This window comes from Artemia sp. Qi Xiang Cuo, chromosome 19, assembly GCF_049724085.1.
Source record: "Artemia sp. Qi Xiang Cuo chromosome 19, ASM4972408v1, whole genome shotgun sequence".
NCBI lineage: Eukaryota > Metazoa > Arthropoda > Branchiopoda > Anostraca > Artemiidae > Artemia > Artemia sp. Qi Xiang Cuo.
Window position 1 is genome coordinate 45798883 of NC_142812.1, and position 18456 is coordinate 45817338.

Genomic DNA, 18456 nt, shown 5'->3' on the forward strand with positions numbered 1-18456 from the left:
AAGACAGTGACTACTGTGGAAGTAGCCCTATCCTTGAAATGTAGTGCAGATGAAATGAAGCAAATTGTGCAAGCAGAAATCTGAGCACTTAGTGCTAACTTTCAGCAGTTATTAGAATTTAAAGTACAACAGATCATCTGTGCTGAAAAAGACCAAGAGTCATGGAAAAACAACATTGTTGCATAGGGTATCAGCACTTCCATTGATGACACTAGTGCTCTCAAGCAGTTTTTGTCAACTGAGTATGGAATCAATTGTGGTCCCATAACCAATGTCTATCACCTAAAGCAGAATGCACAGGCTAGCAATCCAACCCGGATATGGCACCACCCCTTTTGTTTACTGTGTCATCCTTTCAGATACAAAAAAAAACAGGCCTTGAAAGAGTCTTTCTCAAGGAAAGGAGCAGTACATTCCACCATGACCAATCAAAACAGGATTGAGAGATATATAAAGCACTTGTTGTAGAGTTTAATGACAGAACAGCTAGTGGTGAACATAACCTTGCAATCCACAGCTTCTGCATTGTGTCAAAAAACACAGAAAGTGGAGAAGACCCCAATGCCAAAGTAGAACTCTAAGCTGTGAACTGTGTAAGTAATGTAATATTTGTGTTATCAAACATGTTAGTGCTATTTCTATGGAAAGACTCTCATCCATGACTAGTGACAGCTTGTTGGAAAGCAAAACAAGCTCTGGAAGCTACTACACTGCTAACTTGAAAGTGCCAGTGACCACTTTAAGCAGAACAGATGAGGACTCAGGTCAGCATGTTGACCAACTTCCTAACAAATTGAATGAGCTGAAATCCATTATTTATTCCAAAAATTGATCTGGTCCTATTGACTGAGGTTTGTCCAAGTCTAGTAGCAACAGGCTCAAAGATTCCCATGTTAAGATTCCAGGGTATGGTGTCTAACCTACAGTCATCAGAATGCAGGCATGGTACATTAGTGCTATTCAAGACATGTTATAGTATATGGTCATTATGTCTCCCAGGTAACTCACAATTTGTTGAATCTGTATGGTTCAACCTGTGTGATGATGGCAGTGAAGTAATAACCAGATTTGGCTGTATTTATAGAAACCCATCTGCCTCAGATTGCCAAGAAACCAAGCATACAATAGCAACAATGCTGCATAAAGCAACTCTGAATCACACAGGGAACCTACTTATAGCTGGTGATTTTAACTTCCCTGACCTCATATGGAAAGAGGGATACCTGTGTATACCTGTACTTACAAACAGAAGCGGAAGCACAAATCCATTCACAGAGTGCCTTTCACAACCTTAATCTTTACCAGATTGTCAAACAAGCTACTAGAGGCTAACATTTCCAGAGACCAACTCTACTGGACCTAGTGTTCTTATGGGATAAAGACCAGCTTCAGAACATAAATCACTTACCCCTCTAGGAAAGAGCTATCATTTAATCCTAGAAGTGAATCTGTCATTTCTTAAGGTAAAAAATGATTACACAAAGAAAACCTATGTAGATTACAGGGCAATCAGAAAAGAGCTGGAAGTTGACCAGCAATGGGCTAACCTAAAGGACAAGCTAATTACACTTAAAAAAAACACTCATCAGTAAAACTCAGGCCAAAGCCCTAATTACACTTAAAAAAAGCACTCATCAGTAAAACTCAGACCAAAGCCCAAAACACTGCCTTTCATGACCCCCGAGATACGCAAGGAAAGAAACAGGAGGGGACAGTACTGGAGAAAGTACAATAAAGGAGGGAAAGAAGAACACTACCAAAAGTTTGCAAAAGCTTGAAACAAACTAAGAAGCCTAACTAAACAACTTTATGCAAGTTACAAGTCCAAGCTAGCTGATGATAGTAAGAATAGCCTGAAGAAGTTCTGTAAGTACATATCTAGTAAGGACCATAGCAGACAGTCAGTAAAAGCACTCAGTACAGATGTAACAAGGAAGTGACCAACCTGAAGGACATTGCTGAACTCCTCAACAGGCAGTTTCTGTTGGCTTTCATGGATGAACCAGATGGCCCTCTTCCTCATAGCCCATCATACTACATCCCTAACCCAATACCACCTATTCTACTCTCCCCTCCCCCCTGTCATCCAAAAAGCGACTTGAAGTGCTAGACATCAACATGTCCGCCAGTCCTGATAACTTGCACCCAAGACTATTGAAGGAGCTTGACTAAAAAAAGTTACCCCTAGACTGGAACCCATGTCACCCCAATGCTCAAGAAAGGTGACTGCACCAAAGCAAAAAACTACAGACCCATCAGTCTGGCCTCAGCAGTGGCAAAAACCCTTGAGTGGATTGTGAATGGTGAGATTCTGACACATCTCCTTGCCAATAATGTACTTTCCCCTGACCAGCATGGCTTTCAGCCAGGAAAATTGGTTGAGACCAATCTCCTTGAGACATACAGCATCATAACAGATCACCTGGAGAAAGGAATCCCTGCGGACCTGATTTTACTGGACCTAGCCAAGGCTTTTGACAAGGTACCACACAACCATCTCAGATTGAAACCTTCAGCAGCAGGTACCCATGCAGACATGATCAATTGGGTCATGCACTTTCTGACTGGTCAGACTCAGCAAGTTCAACTCTTCACAGCTAATGGTGACAAGGTTTTCTCCAAACCATGTGATGTTGTAAACAGAGTCCCCCAAGGTACTGTTCTGGGCTCTACCCTTTTCCTCATATACATCAACAATATGGTGAACAGAAAACAACATCACTCTATGTTGATGACTCCAAGCTGTTTGGGCCTGCAAATCAACAATGTCAGCAGCATGACCTTCATAAAATCTAAACACAGACACAAGACTGGCTACTTGAATTCAACACATCAAAGTGCAGTGTCCTTCACTTTGGAAGCAACAACCCCTATCACCAGTACAACATGTCTGATCCCAATTCACTGGCTGACTTAGTACTAAAGACAAACCCCAAAGAAAGAAATCTAGGAGTGCTGATAGATGAACAATTGAAGTTCCGTGGCCACTGGCAACAAGCAGTTTCAAAAGGAAATTCAAGCCCTGGTCTCCTCAAATGCACCATAACCAGCTGCTCCCATACAGTCTTTCTAAGGATATACTTAGGCCTTATTTGGATTTTGGTACATGTCTCACCTCCCCTTCCTATAAAACTAATACCATTCTAATCAAAGGAGTTCAGAGGCATGCCACAAAGTGCATAGCTGGCCTACAAGATCTCCCATGCAAAAAGAGACTGGAATGCATGCAGCTGCCAACACTCATCTTCAGATGCTTCCATGGTGATATGATGCTGACCTACAAGTATAACACACAACCAAATAACCCCTATTTTACCAAACATTCACATAAAAAAAGAAAAACGAGCAAAAATGGGGTTTTTATAGGCCAAATGAAAATACTGAAAAAACAAAGCGAATATTTCGAGAGGACAAACGCCTCTCTTCTTCAGCGTGAAACGAAATAATGTATCCAAGGAAAGTGCCGAAGAAAAAAACAACAAAAAACAAACGCGGAAAGTTAATGAAAAGAACAAAAAATAAACTTAAAAGATGAATAAAATTCAATACAAGCCAAAAATTAAAAGAATTAAAACCAAATACGTAACAACTATAAAAGTGAGTCATTTGCCAATATCCGCAATTTGCACAAAATCCAAAAAAATATGAACTGCCATTGACAGATACTAGCAAACAACTGACAAAGATAGGAATCCGTTGATAGCAGTTCATATTTTTTTGGATTTTGTGCAAATCGCGGATATTGGCGAATAACTCGCTTTTATGTTTGTTAGGTATTTGGTTTTTAATTCTTTTAATTTTTGGCTTTTATTGAATTTTATTCATCTTTTAAGTTTTGGTTTTTTGGTTCTTTTCACATTGACTTTCTGCGTTTTTTTCTTTGGCACTTTCCTTGGATACATTATTTCATTTTGCGCTGAAGAAGAGAGGCGTTTGTCCTCTTGAAATATTCGCTTTGTTTTTTCAGTATTTTCATTTGGCCTATAAAAACCCCATTTTTGCTCGTTTTTCTTTCTTTATGTGATGTCAGGCCAATGTGGTTTAAGAAATTATCTTCACCAAACATTCAAGTCAGCACCATACAAGAGGACACTCACAAAAGCTGTCAAAACATTCTGTAAATACACAAATGTGGCAACACGTCTTCTCTGAGTGTGTTGTTAACAATTGGAACAGCCTTCAAGCTGAAATGGTGACTGCACCCATGGCTGCATCCTTCAAGTCCAGACTGGACAAAAAATGGAATGACAAGCCATGGAAATATGAGTGGGACTGTCCATTCCACTCAACTAATGACTGATGCCAAATTCATCATTGAGTGTATTGCTAGGAGGCTGATGCTGCTTTGGGCTTAAATTGCATCTCTCCAGCAGACCTCTCTTATGGCATGTCACTGGGCCCTAACACAGTGACAAAATTTTGCCATCATTGACCTGGAGCACAACAGATCCAGTATGGACCTTAATTTTGCTCCAAAGTGTGAATTAAGATAATAAATTAAGTAAGGTAATTTATTAGCAAAATTGTGAAAACTACAACATGGAAATATATACCCAGAATCCATAAATGTCCTCAAAAATTGCATTAAAATGAACTCTGCCTTTACTGCCACCCACCACATGTACTCTACTAAGTATAAATGTAAATGATGGGAGAATGTACCTTGGGGCTGTTTGTTCCTCCACTTTGCAAAACCCCACATTCTGTCTACTTTTTGGGTAAATGCACTGGTTTCTTGGCTGACAAAATTCTTTTTGGGGTTCACTTTCAAATGTTGGGGTAAGATTCTTCCTGCATTGCGTTTACTTTTTGTAAACAAGGATTTCTTATTTCCACTATATGACCAATTCCTTCAATTTTCCCATGGTTTTTCTGTTGCACAGAAAACACACACTTCACAGAGGTAGTATCCAATCAACAACTGTTTGTTTAGAAATACTTAGCTCTTGTTGACACAAGGCTACAAATGACAATTTGTTAAGCTGGAAATAAATGAAACAAACTACAGCAACAAATTGTATTTTACTTTAAGAAAGCCATGTACTGACATGCAAACTGACAGTTTTTAATCATGGCCTAGTGTTACACTTCCAAAAATGTTGCTTCTCATAAGAGTACAAAGTCATGGTGTGTCCATTATTGGCAATGTTTTGTTTTAGGCAACAACCCCTTATCATGGAAAAATATAATTCCCTGTTCTTTGGTCCTTGGCAAATCCCAAGTCTTAATTTGAACATCCATGGTGAGACACTATATTCTGTCACTAGTCAAAGCAAACTAAGTGGTGTCTTCAAGAATCACATTAATAATGAACTAAAATGAATTAGGTCAAGAATTCCATTGATATTGAACTTTTTTTTGTCTTTGAGATGGTTAGTTGATGCTGAAGCTCCCAATTTAATAATTCACAAATGGCTATAAAGTATCCTATTTTCATCATATTTTTTTTACATTAGCATTAACCAAACTTCACTTCTCAAGTGTGTTTTATACAATAAACAAGTACCAAGTTTATTTCTTAGCTACCTGAATAGTCTGTTAATACAAACCTTACCCAAAAGTATTTCATTTGCCTTACACCCTCTGTTTAATGTGCAAATGTAGCGTGTAGCCCAAATTAGATTTGCTAGTAAATCTATTTGAAAAAAGAGTAATGTATGGCAAAATATGTATAAAATGTGTAATCTGAGCTAGCTTATATATTATCTCATTAGGGAGAGGAGGAAGAGATAAAGCAAAATCAAGAGCTTTTAGGAAAGATATAAGTATTCTAGGATTTTTACTAGTTGTTTTCAGAATTTTTCTAGACTGTAAACTAGTACCCAAATCTCTAACTAAAAAATCACCCTTGGTGAATTCTGACAGCCCAAGTTGTCATAATTTTCAGTTCTAGCAGTGTTCCTCATTTTTAATGCTTTTCAACAGTTTTAAATGGTATAACCGAGTGTGTCATTATTATACTAACCCTCATTAACTTCATTAGAAATGTTGTGCCATGTCTTCTCACTCTTTATATTGGTGATTCTAAATTATTGGTTGTGACATATTGGAATGTCACAAACTTTTGATGGCTGCTACATGGTTCCTTGCCTTCAATATTAATGAATGTTATGTGCTTGATTTTGGCAAACATAATCAACACCTGCAGCCTTCAAGGTAATCTTCTTTTTACAGTATCTGAAGAAAGAGACATCAGAGTCATTATTAGGAACAGATTGAATAAAATGCCAAAATTGTGTTGTCATCTGCTCATGAAACTGTAAAAGGCACTGTTTTGATTACAACTTGAAGCTGAAAAGTCTTTGGCATTCCTTCTTTTTCAAAAACGACAAAGAAATCCTAGAAAAAGTGCAGCATAGAGAAACTAAGATGACCAGTGGATTGCAGTAAATGTCTTATGAAGGACATCTGCAACATCTCAAACTCCCTGTTCTTGGTGACCCTGATCTATTTGTCCACCCCTTGAATTATATGAATAGAGGACATTCAAAGAAACTTTCAAAGTGTCATTGTTCCACTAGAGAAAGAAGCCACTTCTACAACCAGAGAGTTGTCAACCTATAAACTTACAAACCTTTTTTTAATGTTGTGTCTTTTCCAAGATTTTTGCTCTCTAAAATAAAAATCTGGTGTGCATCCCTGGTTTCAGTTGTGGATGTTTTTGCATATATTAAAGTAGTTCAAAGTGGGATCAAGGTGTACCAGATAAAATCAAGATGGTTGAAAAGATAATACTGCCAATCTAAATAATAAAATGGAACATGTATATGGTTGGTAGAGGAATGAAGACATTAGCCTAACTTTATTGACAAATTGAGGAAAGATCATTGTTTGATTAAGTAAAGAAAAAAAGGTTCCAGAACCAAGTATAGTAAATTGAAAAAAGGCCATCCAGTTTGAATTGATAATTCACTGTTGTGCCAAACAGTCTAAGGCCAACACAACTATGCATATTCAGTCCAGTCTATTCATACCTTTAATCTTTGCCCCTCCCATGAAGTTCTGATATCATTTGAAGCCTTTCTAGGGGTTTGAGCTTGGAGGGGGGATATAAAGAATATGCAGACAAAATTGTCCAGTGTGCTCACAAATGTTGACACATGAGTTAAATAAGATGTCAAAGTTCCAAGGAGGCATCATTGCATGCCAATGCCTTGGAACTTTTTTGCCCCCCTAATTGCACTCCTGATCTTATGACCTTTTCCCAACTCATTTGGGAACAATCTATTTTTCATTTCAACCCAGGTGGATGGCCAAAAAGTACAGTCTGGTTATCTATCATCCTTCATCTGTAAAACGTGTCCAGGCCATCTTGACCTTTTGTTTGTTATTGCTCTGTGGATTCAAACCACTCTAACTTGCAAGAGAAATGCCTTATCTAGATTGTGAAATGCCTATCTGATCTTACTCTGCCATGGCACTCTCAGACTTTAGGTCATAATTCATACTTCTCATAAAGCCATGGATTATATGTAAATTCTTCAATGGAATTCATACATGTCTTGCAATGTTTTTTCTGTAAGAAAAAAACAAAAACAAAAAGATAGTATTGTCAAGAAATTGTGGTCATTTACTTATTATTCAATTTTTCCTGTTTCATAAAAAGGTGCTAATTAAGTACTACAGTGGCATATAAATCTGATTATCTAGTCTCAGAGATTACAAGTACCAGTATATTTTGATAAAAAGTTTTTTTTTAAATATAAAAGCTAAATTTTACAGTGGAATTGTTTTAAGAATTGGGAAAATTATTCAATTCTTCTCTACTAAAAAAAAGAAATGTTTGTGTATAATTTGTTTATTTATTTTACTGACAATTCATACAAGAAAAACTATATACCAAATGTGTTATGCTTGCCAATGGAAATCTTAAACAAAGCCTAGTTTGAAGCATCCATTTTGTAGAGACAAAATTTCTTTTATATTCTGCTGTTGCTGTCTGATGACAAACTTATTTTGATTCTCAATGTCTCTGTTTATTTAAGTTTTTTTCAATAAAGTTAAAATGGCCATATTCCTACCCATTTTTATTAGCAGAAACCAATGCTAGATACTGCTGTATTTTTGGCTCAACTTGCTTTCTCATTGAAAACGTTTCTGAGGCTGAAAATATTTCAATAGAAGTAATACAATTAAAGAAATTGCAGACAAATGTTTCTATAGGAGTCAGTAAGAACTAATCCAGACATTTTTTATTGTCACTCTTTAATTGAAGTCCTGATACTGTAGTATCTTAAAGATATGCAACCTTCATAGTTGGACAGTTTTGCCCCTCAGCAGGATATTAGATGATTTTGATGGGTGGAACAGTGGTAGTAGTAGTGGGGGGTTACCATTTTTCAATGCTGACATTTTTTTCTAGTGGCCTAATCTTTTTTTTTTTCTTTTTTATACAGAAAAGTCTTCAAGCATTCTTTGGAGTGCAGGGCCTTGGACAAGTGTAAAAATAATAACCTAAAAATGTATTTCTTTCTAATTCAATCAACCCCATCACCCATACCCCAAATATTGGTCATGGTAGCACCCATGTTTCATGATGATAGATCATTTGACACACCCTTTGCTGCTGCAACTTCCAGGTAAGAAAACAGTGACAAAAACAGACCCCTTTGGAATCCAATGATTTGCTTGCATTGCTCATAACTTTTGGGTTTCTACTATCTTCATGGTTTTTCATTTGTTTTTCAGGTGTAGTCTTGGAACTTATAAGCCAAGATGGCTTTCTTGGGCTTGGACTCAAAGGCCCCCATTCGCCCTGTAAAAAGGGTCCAGTTTGGCATCTTGAGCCCTGATGAAATAAAGAGGATGTCTGTCACTGAAGGGGGCATTAAATATTCAGAGACTATGGAAGGTAATTACAGTAAACACTCATTCATGTTGTCTTTTTTTTAGGATTGAGGAAGTATTGCCTTAAATTACCTTAAATTGTAGCTTGGGACAATCTAAAGATTTTTAAAGAGGAATATTAAAGACTTTTTAATTTGGCATTTTTTTGTAGAAAGCTTAACTGCTTATGGCTTCTACTATTTGGCATTTTAAAGACATTTTCTATGTCTTACTTGCACAAAGCTGGGGTCATTCTTCTCATTTTTGGATCTAAAATTTATGCAAGAAACGCTTTTTTCTTTTTTGGGGGGGGGGGGTACAATATTGCAAATTTAAGTCCTAATATTAGGGCTTTAGATTTGCACTGTAGCAAAAGTTTGGCATAAGTATCAAGAAGTTTTTCCTTTGAGTGGTGGCCTGGGATCTCAAAAAAAAATAGTCATTAGGTAGAAAACCTGGAACAGGTGCTTTGGACCAACTTTGGTGGACTTTTCGACCTTCTGTAAGTGCAGATGTGATTACCTTAATTACCTTAATTCGCACTTCGGAGCAAAGTTAAGGCCCATACTGGATCTGTTGTGCTCTGTTGTGTCAATGATGGCAAAATTTCGTCACTGTGTTAGGGCCCAGTGACATGCCATAAGAGAGGTCTGCTGGAGAGATGCAATTTAAACCCAAAGCGGCATCAGCCTCCTAGCAAGACACTCATTATGATGAAGTTGGCATCAGTTGGTAGTTGAGTGGGACGGACAGTCCCACTCATATTTCCATGGATTGATTTTGTATTTTTATTTATTGTGTCAAAGATGTTTTATTTGTCTGTATCTTATTCATCTTTGAAAAAAGACTGTATTTGAAGTAGAAATAAGCTATTAGCTTGCTAAATTGTTTAAATCTAGAAATGTGGCTTGTTTTGCCTTTCATGGATTATTTTATAATAGACTACAAATCAGGGATGTGCAGTTGAATATTTACTTGAATTGCTCAGTTTGGCAATCAAAATTGTCATTTCCAAGCAAATGCAGTTCAGTTATTGGTAACCATAATCTTTTCAAGTAGTTCCAACACAGTTACAACAATTTTCAGTTCAATTAAAAATATATTAAAAAAATAGTGAAAGAAAAAATTATCATTTTGTACATGTTTTACTTAGTGTGTTCTTTTAGAATATGCACTCCAAAGTTTATAAAGATCAGTTCATTGTTTTGGGTTTAATCCTGTTATAAGCAAAATAACTTAGACATGAATACGATGGGTTGGCAGCATGCTATCCTCCAATATTTAGGGTAATTTCTGCTCATTTTAATGTTGCTCTTCCTTTTGGAAAGGTCTTACAGTGAAAAACCAGTTCCTTTACTTTCGAAATTCGTCTGTAAATTTGATTTACATCCAACACAAAGTGCATGCTTTGTCGATTATGGATTTAATTAACTGTTATTATGTATTAATTAAAGCCATGATATTTCAGCTTCACTCCAGGAACTCTATATCAACTAAAAACAGAAAAAAATAGACCAAACAGCTAAAAATGCAAGAAAGTAACAATAGGAAACTAAGAAAATGCTATGCACAATATTTTATAAATTTTTCTGTAATTGCAATTTTTCTAGTTTCAGTCTATGTCTTTTGACTAATTGTCTTTTGTCTATGTCTTTTAATATTGTGCATAGCATTTAAAAAATGCTATGCACAATATTTTATAAATTTTTCTAGTTTCAGTCTATGTCTTTTTTCATTGATAAAGGCCCCTGGATATGAAGCCAAATAATTGGGGCTTTCAATTAGTAACATGTTTTTCCTGTGATTTTTAATTGTTGTTTGACAGATAATCATGTCTTTCTATTTGTTTATGAAAACTATTGCCAGGGAATATCGTAGTTTGAGGCAGGTTATAGCTAATAATGTCTTTGTAGGTGGGAAACCGAAGATGAATGGTCTGATGGACCCTCGACAGGGAGTTATTGAGAGGACTAGTCGCTGCCTTACGTGTGCTAGTGACTATGTCACTTGTCCTGGGCATTTTGGCCACATTGAGCTTGCAAAACCCGTCTTCCATGTTGGGTTCTTGACAAAGACAATCAAGATTATTAGATGTGTTTGTTTCTACTGTTCAAAGCTGCTAGTCAGCCCTGTAAGTATATAATTATTCCTTGTATTTTATGTTAGAGCTAGCTTAGCTGACATGCTTTGCTGCAATATCAAGAGAAAAAAAAATCAAGGACCTCCCCCCCCACCATTGGGAAAATTTACCTGTGCATTAATAATGATTGTGTATTTAAATTCAACAGTATTTGTACAATTCACCCCTGACAATTCAAACTGCAGGAAATCCCCCCCCTGGAAATACTCCCTGGAAAATTTTCTGGGACATGTAAAATAACAATCCTATTTCTGAGTTTAAAAGTATTTAAGATATTAGGTTAGGTTGATTAACTTATTCATAGTGCATTGTTGGATAATTAATATCCAGAGAATGTGAATAATGTGACCAGAAGCAAGTACCAAGTACTTTGTTGAGGGGTTTTTAATTTCAGTCAGCGCAAGGCCTAGGGGGAAAGGAATTAAACATAAAAGCTTTGTAAGTGTGTACTTAGCAATTTTGCAGTCAGATGAAAAATGTAGCAATGCATACAGGACACATGTAGAATATATTTGATTTTATATATATATATATATATATCTATATATATATATATATATATGTGTGTATGTCAAAATCATAGATCTCTCTCCCTGTTTCTTTTTCTTTCTCACTATGTATAGAATAAAGCATCAGAAAAAAATTCCAAATCTTTGTAACAATTCACAAATGTTTTCTTGTTTAATCAGAAATATTTATACACTCTTGTTGTGGTTGTTTGTTATGATAAGCAAAATTTGTTGTCACAACTTTTGTTTTTAATCATGACCTAGGCAACTTCCTACTTGAAGCTATAACTATTTAATCAGTAAGCCCTAAAGTGTGCTTTGTGTTATGAAACCTTATTTACTTTGTTATTCTTATATTATTAGGAATATATATATATATATATATATATATATATATATATATATATATATATATATATATATATATATATATATATATATATATATATATATATATATATATATATATATATATATATATATATATATATATATATATATATATATATATATATATATATATATATATATATATATATATATATATATATATATATATATATATATATATAGTGTGTGTGTGTGTGTGTGTGTGTGTATATATAATAAATAAATAAATATAATAATATAAATTAATAAGTAAAACAAATAAATAAGTAAATGGATAAATATTATTTGAAAGTAATACATAAAACCATTTATTAGAAAATTATTATTGTTAATGAGAACCTTGCTGGCCATTGGCTTAGCAAGGTTCTCTTAGCATTAAAATGCTTAGCTTAGCATTTTATGGGCTGGCCATTGCAACCCATAAAAATGGGCTCTTTATTTTTATGGTGGTGGTGGTGTCAGAATATGTCCTCATTCAAGTGCCTTAATGTGACAACGAAAGTAACAGTTTTCTATTTTTAATCAATTATTTTTGAAATTATATTTTATTAATAGAACCCTTTTTTGTCCAGTCTTGACAGTTTTGTTCTATTATGAGATATTGTAAATGCCAAAATAGGCTCACTTTTTATGAAACTGAACTAATTTTTTTTTTATTTTAGAATAATCCAAAGATCAAAGAAGTAATTTTGAAAACCAAAGGACAACCCCGAAAAAGACTAGCTGCTATTTATGACCTTTGCAAAGGTAAAAACATCTGCGAAGGCGGTGACGAAATGGACATTGCTAGGGATCAAGAAGACCTTAGTTTAAGCCAGGTAACAATTACAATTTTTACTTAGATATCTATTAAAAGATTCAAGATTCATTTATTTAAAACAGCTTTCATAGTATTGGCAAGACACCTGTATAAAACGAAATAAAAGAATTGCTGAATCAATTCGTTCTGCATCTTATTGGCTCGAACTCTTTCGTGTGTCAAGTATTGGTTTTGAGGGCAATAAGAGGAGGCAACAACGTACTCTGTTTTCACTAGCCAGGAGCCACTGTCGAAATTTGCATATGAGGTGGAATCTAAGTTCTCTCAGCGTTGGTATTTTCAACGTTGCAGTTGCAGTTACATACGTGTCATATTTGGGGCCCAGTATGATTTTTGTCGCACGTTTTTGAACAGCCTCGAGATCGTCACTTAAGTAGTCAATGTTGGACACCTGTGGTCCCCAAACAGGGCACGCGTATTCTAGCAAGGGAGGTATATAGTAGATATACGCTAGACGTAACTGATTCACTGGGAAACCTAGTCGTCGGAGTGTAGTCAGTGATCACAAAGCGTAGTTGCCTTTTTTCACAAGGTTAAAACATGGTAGCTGAAAGAACAGTTATTACTGAAAGTCACACCAAGAATAATTGCAGCTGACGGGGCAGAGAACCAGGGTTCAGGCCAAGCTACGTCCCTTTTAAGCGGATTAAAGCGCATCACTTTTGTTTTATTGACGTGAATTTGAAGTCTATTATTCCTGCACTGATCAGTGAAACTGTCTTTTAATTCACCTTGGAACTGGAATACTGTTCGGGATTTATTCACGAGAAATTTGAGTAAGGTGGACAGATCACCAACGTATTTAAAGCGTTCATCAAAGTCAACAAAAACGTAGTTGATCACAGCCAAGAACAGTAAGACAGCCATTGGGGAGCACCACACTTGATTTCAGCTCATCCTGAGTTGAGATCTCCAGCAAAAAGCGCAAATACACACTGGTGACGGTTTCTGAGGAAATTGACTATCAACAACTGTCTATTTTCTAGCCCCCATTTGTTTCAGGTTTTGTACATCAGTGATATGACGGATTAAATCGAACGCTTTACGGTAATCAGCGAGCAGAAGGTCTGCCATTGTGTTTCCCCTGTCTAGCCATTCAGTTATCAGGTGGTAGAGATGCACAAGCTAATGGGTATGGCTGCTTGCTTTCAAAACATACATACTGGAAAGGGTCTTGGGAAGGGTTGATTTGCGTCAGAAGTTCACGATATATACACGATATATAAAAGATTTGGTGACCTTGGCGAGATTTGGAGCTATTGAAATTGGACGGAGTTGTTCATATGATTTTGGGTACTTCACTGCATTACTTATATCTGTTTTTATTATATTGTTTCTTTTTAGTATAAAGGTGTTACACTTAATATATAACAACCATGGACCTATTTAGCTGGTAGTTCTTAATTAAAACGCAAATTTTTTTAACATTCTTTTTCACAGTTTCTGTTTTCTTTCTATTTAAATAAAACTGTTGTTATGAAATGGGGTATCATATTATCATTGTTATTCATTAGAGATGGAATTGTATTCCCATGATGAAAATTACTGTTTAATAATATGCCCTTTCTAAACTATAACTTCAACTCAGAAAGCAAAAGTATTAGCAACTCAGAAAGCAAAAGTAGTAGAATGCAATCTCACAACAAACACTTTTATTGTAACACCAAAAATTGTGATTTCCTCTTAAGTGATTTCCTCTTTAATATGGCTAAACTTTGCAAGACAAAAAATTGTACAAATATAAGTCAAAATAAATAATAAAGACAAAATATTAGACAAATAATAATAAAAATCCAAATATTTCGGCTTCACATTCTGAAGCCTTTTTCAACGGAAAAAGGGAAGGAAAAAAACTGTCTTATTAAAAGTTTTACCGGTTTTTCGACATTTTCATTTCGTTTTAAATTATTAAGGGAAAACAATACTCTTGGGAAGTTCTAAAACGAGGCATGAAAGGTGAGAGAGGTTAAACTTGTTTTCCAAGATTGAGAGGTGTGAAAAGTTGGCAACGTATACAGGGTTTGTCCAGAAAGTAATAGTACTGAGTCGATTTAAAAATATTTATTCAGTCAATCGTTACAATTCTTTGAAAACTTTCGAAATAGGCTCCTTTTGCGTCAATGCAGCGCTGCCATCGCGATTTCAAAGCATCAGCTGCAATGTCTTGTCGGACATGATTGACCCTTTGTTTGAGTCTCTTGAGCACTTCCACATAAAACTTGGTGTTGGCGGTTTGTCCAGGATGAACAAATTCATGGTGGACGATGCCTTTGACGTCAAAAAAGACAATGAGTATCGTTTTCACTTTGGATTTGCTTGTTCTTGCCTTTTTTGGGCGAGGAGACGCCGACGTGTTCCACTTGGAAGTCTCTTTCTCGGGGAGTCTCTTTCACACATGTTCAAATTTTCTTGGCACACTTCCACTCTCCGCAATTTCTGGTCGTCAGTTAGCACCTGGGACCATCTTCGCGCACACCTTTCGCATGTTCAAATGTACTGTCACAATGTCATGAACGACTGATTTTGGTAAATTTAACATTTGGAACGAATACTTAGACGACGGTCTGGGTTCAAAACTTTGAGCACACGAGTCACTTTGTCGGCTTTTATCGAAGTCGAAGGTCTTCCAGCACGTTCTGCATTGGTGACCTCTACCCGGCCCTCCAAAAAGGCGTTGTGCCACCGAAACACCACTTCTTGCTAAAGTAACATCTGGGTAAGCCTGCTTGATCATATCAAACATCTCTGTTGCAGATTTACCGAGTTTCACACATTATTTAATCGCGTACCTCTGCTCTAACTAACGCTAAATTTTCAGCTTGCACCACTCACAGATGACACATCATGCAATAATGCCTGTCCTGACTCTCCAGGTGCTCGGAGACAACAGCCCAGCAGCTCGTTTGTTAGCAAGGAAAACCCTCTACCGAATCCAGTCGGAGCGCGCACGCTCCGAAGTAGAGTCGTGGCGAAAGAAAATTAGTCCTACTTTCTGGACAAACCCTGTAAAAAATATCTTTACTCAGCATGGGTTGCCTTTCTTTTTATATTTGAATAACCAATTAAACCAAATTTTTAATTTAAGTTAATCGACATTAAAATATCTGAAACATGATGGTAGCGGGGTGTGTCATCTGTGGTGCCCAGACATGGTTTGTTTTCCCTATCCAGCAACAACTTGAACGCATCCCCACTGGCAGAGGTCATTGTTCTTTCACTACATACTACCATATATTACCAAGTCGTTGCTTAGTGCATAATCAATTAGAAGTTTTCCATTTTCATCTATCTCTCCCATGCTTTGTGGGCCCAGAACTTCAGAACAGTACTGGCGGTCTGCCTTGCCTTCAGTATTTAGGTCACCAACCACACAGAGTATAGCACGCTAGGGAACATCTCATTGGTGGCTGATTGCAACATGTAGTAGAAATCATCACCTTCGTCAGTTGGAGCATAGCAGGTGATGATGGTCATTTTAGTATGATTAGATATGAAGCGGGCTGACATTATGTATTCACTAATTGGGTTCCAGTTTGTCATTGCTTTGTGTGCAAGTGGTAACATCAGAATTCATGCTCTATCGCGGTGGGCGGAAGGGTGACCGCTAAATGCCATAGTATATCCATCACTAAACTTTTCTAATCCATTTCCTGTCCACCTTATTCTGCTGAGAACAAGTATATTTATGAGGTAATGTCTGGTTTCTTTAAGAACTTGCTCTATCGCGGATATCTGGTTCACTTTTCTCACGTCCCCATCTTTAGATTTGTTTTGCCGTCAAAAATTGGGTCCGGGGGCATGCAGGGGTCGTTATCTGGGGAGATAATTTATTCGAGGCTATTGTAGATGTTTAGGTTGCAGGTTTGTTTCGCCTGAGGGTTGCCCCTCGAGGTCCCGGGTGTGGGTTGCAAGCCCTCAGCCCGACTCTCCTCATTTGCGGACTTGGGCCGTAATGCCCCACCTCCCACTTTTGTGAGGCAAGGATCTTTACATGGTTGTCTTAAAATTTGTTTTTTCTTCATAAATACAAATGTATATTTAATTTATGAGCATGAAAATATCATTAATATGCTTATGCAGTGAGGAAGCATTAAATGCAATATGTATTGTTCATTACATGAGGTAATTAGAAGTACTTAAATTTACGAGGAAAAAACCCAGCAAAATAGAAAGAAAGCAAAGCAGTTATTTAAAAAACTTTAAAAAAGGAATGATTTATCATCCCATATTGACTGTTTTTTGTTATTTGTCTGAAGATTTTTCGCTTTTATGGATTTTTTTTTAGGAACTTGGGGGTAGAATATAAAAAGTGGAAACACAATTTTGAGTGGAAGGTTGTGGTATCTACACGTCTTGAGTGTCTTGAGCCGTCTTTTGTAACATGGGGTGCAGGTCCTACCAGGGCCGTACCCAGAAGGGGGGTTTGAACCCCCCCCCTCCCTGAAATGTTTGTCTGACTCGTAAAAACGTAACAAAAAGGATAAAAAAAAATTTTGTACGTTTTTTTGAGGTTTTTTGTGTAACCCCCCCCCCGAAATTTTCTGAGTAAAGCCCCCTCCGAAAAAAAAATCCTAGGTACGGCCTTGGGTCCCACTGGTGGGTCATAGTAATATTTTGGAGGGTCATGGGTGGGACGTGCAACCTTCTGCTGACTGTACTTTAGAACCTTAATTTTGAAAAGAAAAGTGCATGTGAGTGACGTCACATTCAAGTGCATTTAAAGAGCAAAAAGGATTTACACGATAGTATTGCAATGACTTATACATTGTATAAAACGTGTTGTATTCAACTATTTTTCATTAGTAAAAAATATGCCTAGAGGACGACCCAAAATAAATACCAAGTTGATGAACTTTTAAGCTTCCTTTAAGCTTCAGGTGGATGCACGTAAAATTTTGAATAACAACATTTAAATATCACGAGGGAGGACCATAATTTTAGAGATGACTAGGTGGGACATGGTATTCTAGGGGGGAAGGGCTGAGGTTCCTGTACACCAACATTTTCAATATGTTTCACTATGTTCTTTGTAGTTCTGTATAATTTGTGTGTTCCAATTACCACTGGATAATTATTCAAATATCTTGGCATCAACAACATGAATCATTGCTGGTCAGTGCGCTTGAATTACTACTTCTACTAACAACTCGCTGCCTGAGGCCAACACAGCCACGCACGTTCCTTCGTCTCATCTATTCAAAACCTCCCTCTTAACACCCTCCCTGGAACTTCCCATTTTCCTTAAATCTTTCTTTACAACCCCCCAATCCATCCGCGATTGACCTGCTTTCCGTTTAGCTTAAGACGGTTGGCCGAAAAGGACAATCTTTGGTAATCTCATCCGCAGAACGTGTCAGCCATCTCAACCTGTCTATCATTATAGTTCTTTTACCAATCGTTACTAGGTTGCTTTTTGCTAAGTAATAGAATTTTTTAAATGCCAGAGCTGTGAAGTTACTATTAGTTTTTACATTATTTATTCTTAAAATCAGCTTCTTACCAAATTGGTTTCAGAAATGGAAGACAAACTCTGATAAATTATTTTATCCTGATTCCTCTCAGTTACGTCATGTTGATATTATGTCTTCAAAGACCAACCCTTTAGATATAAATTGGAAATTTTTTTTTTATTAACAATTTGTTAGGACAGCGGAAACACTCCTCAGATTAATGTTATGTAATCAACAACCTATTTCGGAAAAGGATGTATGTGAGATTTGAAATATTTAGCTCATCACGGACTTCTGCAATTATTTTCTTCAAAGATTTTC

At 36.5% G+C, this 18456-nt stretch overlaps 1 protein-coding gene across 1 annotated transcript in view; it reads left to right on the plus strand.

Moving 5' to 3' along the window:
• Polr2A (RNA polymerase II subunit RpII215) overlaps positions 1-18456 on the plus strand; it is a 75367-nt gene that overhangs the window by 14523 nt on the left and 42388 nt on the right. The window contains exons 2-4 of the mRNA XM_089105191.1: positions 8689-8851; positions 10740-10957; positions 12528-12683. Coding sequence (XP_088961317.1) covers positions 8716-8851; positions 10740-10957; positions 12528-12683 — 510 coding nt within the window. The 5' untranslated portion in view covers positions 8689-8715. The remainder of the gene's footprint in view (positions 1-8688; positions 8852-10739; positions 10958-12527; positions 12684-18456) is intronic.